This window comes from Vulpes vulpes, chromosome 14, assembly GCF_048418805.1.
Source record: "Vulpes vulpes isolate BD-2025 chromosome 14, VulVul3, whole genome shotgun sequence".
Lineage (NCBI taxonomy): Eukaryota > Metazoa > Chordata > Mammalia > Carnivora > Canidae > Vulpes > Vulpes vulpes.
In genome coordinates, this window is record NC_132793.1 from 102,397,437 (window position 1) to 102,407,159 (window position 9,723).

The window sequence follows — 9,723 nt, forward strand, 5'->3', positions numbered from 1 at the left end:
GGGACTTGATCCCGGGTCTCCAGGATCACATCCTAGGCTAGGCTGAAGGCAGGGGCTAAACCGCTGAGCCACCCGGGCTGCCCTAGGGAGAGATTTAATAAAAAGTCTAGTTCTTTACACTGAAAATCACAAAATATTGCTGAGAAACTAAAAAAAAAAAAAAAACACTTAAAAATACGTAGAGATATACTAAGTCTACAGATTGAAAGGCTCATCTTTACGGTAGTTTTCTCCAGATGTTCATATCAATGCAATTCCAATAAAAATCCCAGCAGGGTTGTTTTGTTTGGGAGAGGGTTTTTGTTGTTGTTTTGGTAGAAATTGACAAACTGATTCTAAAATTTATATGGAAAGGTGAAGGACCTACAATAAGCAAAGCAAACTTGAAAAAGTTGGAAATTTTACACTGTTTGTCTTTAGAACTTAATCAAGCCAATATGGTATTAGCATTAAGATGTCAGATGCATGGATGGAAAAGAATAATATAGGGGTCCCAGAAATAGACCACATCTCTGTAATCAGTGGGGAAAGGAAAAATTTTTCAGCCTGTGGTATTGGAATACTTAGATAGCTCTGTCCAACAAAAAATGAACCACAACTTCTACCTCATGCCAGAGGAATATCATTTCACAGTGGATCACAGACCTAAATACAAAACCTAAAACCATAAAGCTTTTAAAGAAAAACATAGGAGAATATCCTTGGTCATTTAGAAGTGGATACATACTTCATAGTTACAGAAAACCACCACCATAAAAAGAAAACTTGGAAAATGAGAATCAAAATTCAGAAATTATGCTCATCTAAACACAACAAGCCACACTGGAAGAAAATATTCACAAATCCTGTCTGACAAACAGCCATATTCAGGATATATAAGAAACCATAGCTCAGTAATAAAAAGATAAACCACCTAATTTAGAATGGCTAATTTTTTAAAGATTTTATTTAACAGAGAATAAGCACAAGCAGGGAGAGTGGCAGGCAGAGGAAGAGGGAGAAGCAGGCTCCCACTGAGCAGGGATCACAATGTGGGGCTTAATCCCAGGACCCTGGGAGCATGACCTGAGCAGAAGGCAGATGCTCAACCAACTGAACCACCCAGGTGCCCCATGGCCAAATATTTGGACACTTCACAAAAGGAGATGTAGGAACAGTCAATAAGTCTATGAAAAGTGCTGAACATCATTAGTCATCAGGGAAATACACATTAGAACCACTGTGAAACACTACTATAAACCACTAGAGTGGCTAGAAGTTTAAAAGACAACCTATGTTCATGAAGCTGTGGAGCATCTGGGATTCATTCTGTAATAGGTGTGTAAAACGCTACAACCTCTTTGGGAAGCAGTTTAGCAGGAGAGGGGTGTGTGTGTTGTGTGTATGTGATCAAATACACATAAAATTTAACAATTTTGATGATCATGTATTTTGTTTTCCTTCATTGTTTTAACATGGTGTATCATATCAACTGATTTTAGATGCTGAACCATCCTCGCGTTACTGGACTAAAATCCCAGTTAGTCACAGCACATGATCCTTTAATGTGCTGCTGGATTCTGTTTGCTATTTTGTTGAGGATTTTTCCATCAGTATTCATAAGGGATATCGATCTGTGGTTTTCTTGTCCTGTCTTTGTCAAGCTTTGGTATTGGTAATGCTGGCCTCATAGGTTGAGTTAGGAAGTGTCCTCTTCAATTTTTTTGGAAGAGTTTAAGAAGGATTGGTGTCAATTCTGTTTAAGAGGTTGGTAGAATTCACCAGTGAAGCTATCTGGTCCTGGGCATTTCTTTGTTGGGAAGTTTTTAATTACTGAGTTGAACATCTTTACTAGTTATAGATCTACTCAGATTCTCATTTCTTCACAATTCAGTCTTAGTAGGTTGTAGGTTTCTAAGAATGTTAATTTCATCTAGGTTCTCCATGTTGTTGAGGTACAACTGTTCATGGCACCCCCTTATAATCCTTTTATTTCTGTAAAATGGGTAGTAATGTCCCTACTTTTTTCTTTATTTTGTTCTTTTGTCCCACTATTACTTCTGCTTTTAATAATTCAAACCTTCTCTTTTCCTCATCTGTCTAGTAAAGATTTTTTAGTTGTGTTGAACTTTCAGAGAACTTTTGGTTTTATTGATTTTCTCTGTATTTCTATTCTCTATTTTACTCTGTTCTAGTCTGTTCTTTATTTCTGCTAGCTTTAAGTTAGGTTGTTGAGAGTTTTCTTTTTAATGTAAGTACTTAGAGCCATAAATTTCCCTGTCAGCCTACTTTTATTTCATCCCATTACTTTCTAGATGTTATGTTTTCATTTCCATTTGCCTCAAGGTATTTTATAATTTTCCTTGTGATTTCTTCTTTGGCCTTGTTGGTTGTTTAAGAGTGCATTGTTTAATTCCCACATACTTGTGAATTTTCCAGGTTACTTCTATTGATTTCCAGTTTCATTCCAAGTGGAGTAAGTACTTTGTATGATTCTAATCTTTAAAATGTTTATTAAGACTTGTTTTGTGGCCTAACATATATTTTATCTTAGAGAATGTTCCACTTGTGCTTTAGAAAAATTACATACCCTAAGTGTTGTTAGATGAAGGTCCTCTTAATGTCTGTGAGGTCCCATTGGTTTTTATTGTTCAACAGATCTCATATTGATCTGTTTTATCCATTATTGAAAGTGTGGTATTGAAATCTCCCAACGGTTATAGAAGTGTCCATTTCTCCCTCCAGTTCTATCAGTGTTTTCTTCATGTATTTTGGAAGTCTGATGATTGGTTTATATAAGCTTATAATAGTTGTATCTTCTTGGTAAATTAACCTGTTTATCAATATATAATGTCTTTCTCTGTGCCTGTTTTTGACTTAAAAGTTTATTTTGTCTGATAGCACAACCATCTCAGCTCTCTGTTGGTTATTTGCATGGAATATCTTTTTCCATCCTTTTAACCTATTTGTGTCTTGATATCTGATAGAAAATCTTTTGTAGGGGCGCCTGGGTGGCTCAATTGGTTGAGCCTCTGCCTTTGGGCCAGGTCATGGTCCCAAGGTCCTGGGATCTGGCCCTGCATCAGACTCCCTTCTCTGCAAGGAGTCTGCTTCTCCTTCTCCCTCTGCTGCTCCCCCTGCTTGTGCTCTGTTAAAATCTTCAAAAAAAGAAAAAACTATTTTATAGGCAGAGTATAGTTCGATAGGGTTTTTGTCCATTCTGCCAGCTATGCCTTTTGATTGGGGAGTTTAATCCACTTACATTTAAAATAATTACTGATGAGGAAGGACTTACTTTTGCCATTTTACTTGTTTTCTTGGTGTCTTAAAGCTTTTTTGGTCCCTCATTTTCTTCCCTTACTGCCTGCTGTTTTGTTTGATATTTTTATAGTGGCACATTTGATTCCTTCTGTGTTTTTTTTAAGATATTATTTATTTATTCCTGAGAGACGGAGAGAGAGAGAGAGGCAGAGACACAGGAGGAGGGAGAAGCAGGCTCCATGCCGGGAACCCGACACGGGACTCGATCCCGGGACTCCAGGGTCACACTCCAGCCCAAAGGCAGGCGCTAAACCACTGAGCCACCCAGGGATCCCCTGCATGTCTTTTAGATCCTGTAGAAAGTGGAATTACAAATCAAAATTTGTAACAGTAATATTGCTTTTTATATTTGCCTGTGTGATGATCTCTACTGGAGATTTTTACAGCTTCATATGACTTGGAGTTACTGTCTGGCTTCTTTTCACTTCAACCTGACAAGTTCCCTCTGGCATTTCCTTTAAGGCAGATCCAATGCTAATGAGTCTTCCCCACTTAGTGTTTATCTGAGAGTGCTGTCATTTCTCCCTCATTTTTGAAGAACGGTTTTCCTAGATAAAGAATCTCAGTTGACAGGTTTGTCCCTTAGCACTTCACATTGTTTCTTTCCCTACCAGCCTCCAAGGCTTCTCCTAAGAAATCAGCTGAGCATCCTACAGAGAATTTCTTGTAAGAAGTCACTTTTCTCTTGCTGCTTTTATGATTTTTTTTTTTTGTTTTTGGCTTTTGACAGTTTGGTTATAATGTGTCACAATATGGTTCTTTTGGGGTTTACCATATTTGGAGTCATTTAGTTTCTTGGTTTTATAGATTTAGGTCTTTCTTCAGATAGCCTCTGCTCCTTTTCATCTTGACTGGACTCTGATAATGCATATATTGGTCCATTTGATAATGTCCTGTAAGTCCTTTAGGCTCTTGTCATTTTTCTTTCTCCTTCTCAGACTTGATCATTACAAATGTCCTTTCTTCAGATTTGTTTTGTTTTTTTTTCTTCCACCCGCTCATATTTCCTATTGAATCTCTCTAGTGGATTTTTCAAATCTTTTTTTTTTTTTTTTTCAGCTCTGGAATTTGCTTGGGTCCTTTTTATGATTTCTCTTGTTGCTATTCTTATTTGGTTCATATATCATTTTCCTGATTTCCTTTAGCCCTTTGTCCATGTTTTCCTTTTGCTCTTTGAGCATATTTAAGATGGTTGTTGTAAAGTCATTAATAAATCCAGTGCCTGCTTCTTCAGGGATGGCTTCTGCTAGCTTATTTTCCTTTTTTTTTTTTTTTAATAGGCTGCTTTCCTCTGTTTCTTCGGCTTTGTGTTGAAAATTGGATATGGTGCAGTAGGGGGAACCCATCTCACAGTCTTCGCTCTGGGGCAGGGGAACCCACATTGCAGTCTGCAGTTTGCTCTGCGCTGGAGAAGTTTCACTAATGAGCCAGGCACTCCAAGCCCTGGGCTTAGCCCCACATGAAAGCTGAAGTTCCCTTCAGGTCGTTTCTGCACATCTTGCCTAGGCCCATGTGTGGTCCACTCCTTTCCACTGTATGTACTGCTGCTTTTGAATGTGTAACATCTGTATCTTCTCCCAGCTTGTCCTTGCGGCCTCACACGGCCTACTGGAGGTCTCCACCGATAATCTCTTGCCCCTGGCGTCTATGTGTCAGTCAACTACACACAAATTTCCCAAGCACTAGCCATTGCTTTTGCATGAGAAAGCAAAGCTAGGAGAAACAGACCAGTCCTTTGGGCAGCCACCAGACAGGTTAGAATTTTGTAAATAAGATCAGCTCTCCTCCCTCCAGTTCAAGGGAAGCAGCTAGAAACAGGGCTGCCGCTTCCCGACCAAGATTGTGCCAGGGACCTGGTGGGGCGAGGGTGATGCCATGATACTTTATACCATTTTGAATTTGGCTTTTTAAAAACATTAGAGAGCATGAGTAGGGGGAGTGGCTGAGGGAGAGGGAGAAGCAGTCTCTTCACTGAGCAGGGAGCCCAGTGCGGGACTCAATCCCAGGACTGTAGGATCATGACCTGAGCCAAAGGCAGACACCTGACTGAGCCACTCAGGCTCCCTTTGAATGTGGCTTTTCTTGACTGGCCTTTTCTGTAACTTTTGACTCTTTTCCAGAGTTCCCATTAGGTTATTTTAGCCAGCATGGTGGTGACTGATGAAGGCTTGGAACATTTAAAGCCATTAAATCAGTTTCTTTTGTATACAGCTGGTCAGGTGGGGCCCCTATAATAGGTGTCCATTCCTCCCAGCCACCTGTGTTGAGTATCTTGGGTAGCAAGAGTGCGTAGGCATGAAGACAAGGTGAAATGGTGTCTCTGCCTTCTGAGTGGAAGTAGGGCGTGAGTACCAGACATCTGTCATGTTGTACTTTGGAGCACAGTGCTGACAGCTGTCCCATGGACCAGGTCCCAGAAAGGAAGCTTCTACCGGCCTGGAGCGCTCACAGGTGTCCTAGGTGGGGGCTTGGGCCACAGATAATCTCATCAGGGAACACAAGGGCCCGGAACATTCTGTGCACCTGCCACATTGGGCCCAAGAGAACCCGGAGTATGAGGGTCCTCCCTGACCCCCAGCAAGTCGGCTGCTTCTGTGCACATTGGAAAGGGCTGCACAGACCGAAAAGACCCTGGAGCCGGGGCTGCTGGGCTGAGCGGGCCTCTGCCAGGAGAGCCCCCGCCCCGGAACACAGCTCCCCGAGGCTACCTGCGGCCGTCAGGGGGAGATTGCCCCTCCCCAGGATAGCCCCCTGCCTGTGCTGTGGGGTGCCGCCCCTCCCGGGCCTGGGCCTGTGGTCGTTGGGGGCCTCTGCAGCCCAGGCCCAGCAGGGACAGCAGCCACCAGCGGGCTGGTACAGAGGCAGCAGCTCCTGGCCTCAACTTGCCCCCGGGATGGGTCCAAGGGGAGGAGTGGCCAGGGTGCGGAGGGCTCCCAGCCCTGAGAGCAGTTTTCTCCAGGTCTCGATGAGCCCCTGGGCTCTCGGCCGGATGGCGGCCACTCCGGGGACTCGTCCGCTCGGACCCACCCTTCCGCAGCACTGCTGGCGGCCAACAGCACCTGCTGCACCCCTGGCGTCCCCTGACAGGCCCTGCCGCGTCCTCCATGCTGTCTGTCCCAGGTGCCAGGGGAGCCCCAGAGGGAAGGCTCTCCCCTCCAGGGGGGGTGGGAGCACCGCACCTCCCCCCCACCCCCTCCCCTTCTGTATGAGCTGCTGATGGAGCCTTGGGCCACCTCCCTGACCCTGCTCTCCCGCCCTCTGGTCACCCGCCCCTGTGTGACCCTCTGACCCTCATGGGCAGGCATCCGGCTCTGGAAGCCCCTGCCTCCCTGTGGACCTCCCCTCACGCTTTTCTCCAGGACACTTCAGTGAAAGCAAGACCTGATTTACAAAAACTAGCTCCCTTATCTCTTTCAGATAAACCTACCTTTTTCCCAGATCTTTATTTTCATTTTTTGGCAAATCTCTCTGGAATCCTGAAGTTGTTCTGAAATAGTCTGACTAGACACAAAAATTGCTCAGCTCAGAGGTTTGTTTTTCTTGTTTTACCTCAAGGCTCTCAAGGGTGTTCAGAACTTTTCAAATAAAATAATTGGTCTAAGGTGAGCAGCAGCCACTAGATCCTTCTTTAGGAAGGGGGGGTTTCTTTGTCACCTTTGCAGACCCGGCGCCGGGGCTGGAAAATACCTTTTTGGTGGAAGGATGGCTGGTTGGGGACTGGCAGCCAAGCACATCACAGGCCAAGTAGGCTCTTACTGAGGAGCTTCAGCCAGAAGCTTCTAGGTTTGGAAAACAAGGGTGGGATAGGGCCGTCGTCAGGCCCTCCTGGTGCAAGGCCGCCCCACCCTGGGGACACCTCGTCGTGGCCTAGCTGGATCTCTGGCTGGTATGATGGTCAGCTTCTCCCCACCGGCTCCCGGGGCTGCTCTGTGAGCACAGCCAGGCCCCAGAGTCTCAATTTGGGCATTTTCTGCTTTACAGACTGATGAGGAGAAGCGGCAGGACTTACCTGTGGTGATGCCAGTTTTTGACAGAAACACCTGCAGCATCCCCAAATCCCAGATCTCCTTCATCGACTACTTCATCACCGACATGTTCGATGCTTGGGACGGTAAGCGCTCCTACAGCGTCGCCCTCAAGCAAACGGGGAGCTGTGTGCTAGGGACTGGATAGTGCAGCTGCTTCTAGAACAGACTCTTGGGGAGGATTGAGAAGGACTGAGCCTTCCCTGAGGACACCCGGGGTCTGGGTGCTCTTCCCGCCAGTCCCCTTCCCTGCTCACTGCCTCAGCCAACCCCCCTCCATCTGCTTCCTGCAGCCTGTTCCCCACCTGCTGTGAGGAGGGTGGAAGTGAAGCCCCTGGGGAGTCAGGAGAGCCAGTCAGGGCTGGGGGCAGAGGGGGCTCACTCCCTTCCTGAACCCCCCCCCCCCCCCCCCCACACACACACACACACAGGAACAGATTCACTCCCTTTTCTGAGTGGTCAGCTCCCTGGGCAATGGGGAGGCAGCCGCTGGGCCAAAGCAGAGTGGACCTGAGTGAACCCGGGGTCGGGGTGCAGCAGGATGCGAGTCCCCGCTGCCCCCCCCCTTTCTTCAAATGGCCCAACCACCTCCTCTGCGGCTGGGAAGGAGCTCACAGCCCTGTCTCTTCCTCCAGCCTTTGTAGACCTGCCTGAGTTAATGCAGCATCTTGACAACAACTTTAAATACTGGAAAGGACTGGATGAGATGAAGCTGCGGAGCCTCCGACCGCCCCCCGAATAGTGCCGCCCGCGGCCTGGGCCCTGAAGCTTCATCCCTCCCCTCATCTGGAATTCCTGAGGGCAGCTGAGTCCCTCGGTCCTTTCAGTATTAGGCAGAATGGTGCCCAGGTCTTCAGAGCCTGTGAAAGCACATGGGGACAACACTGCCCTTCTGGAGCCATCATCTGATGCCATTGCCACCAAGTGCGACTTAGTCTGCCACACTCGGCCTGTGGCTCTTCAGAGAGTCACAGGGGAACCGGTTTGCGCTAGCTTTCCTTGTAACGAGCTCAGAGTGACCCTCCAAAGGACACTGATGGATTTCCTGCCGGTCTTGTTGCAAACAATTTCTCTCAACTGTGTCCAGCACTTAGCAACAGCTCATGGCAATCGGAGCTTTAGCAACTTTTTCACATCATAGAAGGTGCAATCACTTACTTTGGAACACTACTGAAAGTGACTTCTCTTTTGAAACTGAGTAGCAAATGAAAAATGCAAAGAAATTTTGAAGTTAATTATTAAATACAAAGAAATTTTGAAGTTAATATCAATTATTAAAATGTTTTATTTATTTTATTAGAAGTTCAATATTTTCTATGAATTTTGAAATACTTCAAAACCAAAGCCAACTTTAAATGCCATGACCAAATTTACATGATTCATACGCATTAAATATGTATTACTTGGTATACAGACTTATTTTCATAACGCAAATTAAAACTATAAAATGACACATTTTTATTGCACTACAGAAATATTTGTGTATGTTAAACTCTTTTCTGATTGATGCTAATTGGGAAAAGCTGTCTTGGGGCAGGGGGTGGGGTCTGAGTCTGAAACGCTCACGAAGAGCTGCTCCTCTGTATAGAAAGCAGAGCTCTGGAACTGCTTGATGGGCTTTGCAGGCACCTCCCCATAGTCAATGAAATTAAGACCTAACACATTTTTCCTAAAATTTTATAATTGAATTCCCAAAACTCTGCCTTATTTTATAGTGTTTCTACAAGATATTCCCTCCCAAAGAACAAAAATGGAATATTTAGTGAGCTGACATTTTATAACCAATCTGTTTTCATCTGAGGTGGGAATCTTTGATTCCAGAAATTTATAAAGGTTCTGTATCTTCACGTTTTGAATAAATGTAGTACCATAAAAAAAAAATGACACATGATGACATGTCAGAGTGCTTGTCATTTTATTTTAAAGTTGTATTTTTTTCCCAGATAAAAATGAAATTAAACTATTTGTTTTTAAGAAATCATGTGTCACCTTTTCTTCGGAGTTTTCTAATATTTAAAATATCTCATTTATTCTCCCTTTAAATAAAATAACTTTCTTTATATTACAGAAAAGATTAATAGTTAAATGACTTTTTCAATGTCACAAAAGGACAGGTGAATCTGGTGAAAACTTCTCAGCCCTCGGTACCCATTTGAGGCTGTCAGGGCTGGCTCCTCAAAAATCCCTTTTTCTAAGGAAACAAAAGCCCCTTTTCCTGTGAGAAGACATTTGGCCAATATTGGTAATTGTGGACCAAGGTGGAAGAAAGCCCTCTCGTCTCCTCTCCCCAGGGTGCCAGGAAAGAACAGGAAAGGACTAATTCATGAGAGAATTGGTCTCATGACCAATTCATGGTTTCTCCCATGACTAATTCAACCATGATGAAGCAGGGAGAGCA

The 9,723-nt window shown here is 44.5% G+C and overlaps 1 protein-coding gene across 10 annotated transcripts in view; it reads left to right on the top strand.

Annotated features, from left to right (window-relative positions):
• PDE8A (phosphodiesterase 8A) overlaps positions 1–9,303 on the top strand; it is a 154,152-nt gene extending 144,849 nt beyond the window's left edge. For 8 of the 10 annotated variants that reach the window (XM_072737363.1, XM_072737365.1, XM_072737367.1 and 5 more), the window contains 2 exons: positions 7,282–7,411; positions 7,961–9,303. In XM_072737363.1, the coding sequence (XP_072593464.1) occupies positions 7,282–7,411; positions 7,961–8,067 (237 nt within the window). In that variant the 3' untranslated portion in view covers positions 8,068–9,303. Of the gene's footprint in view, positions 1–4,580; positions 7,412–7,960 lie in introns of all 10 variants that reach the window. The other 2 variants (XR_011997113.1, XR_011997114.1) reach the window with 1 other exon arrangement.
• The last annotated feature ends 420 nt before the right edge of the window (positions 9,304–9,723 follow it).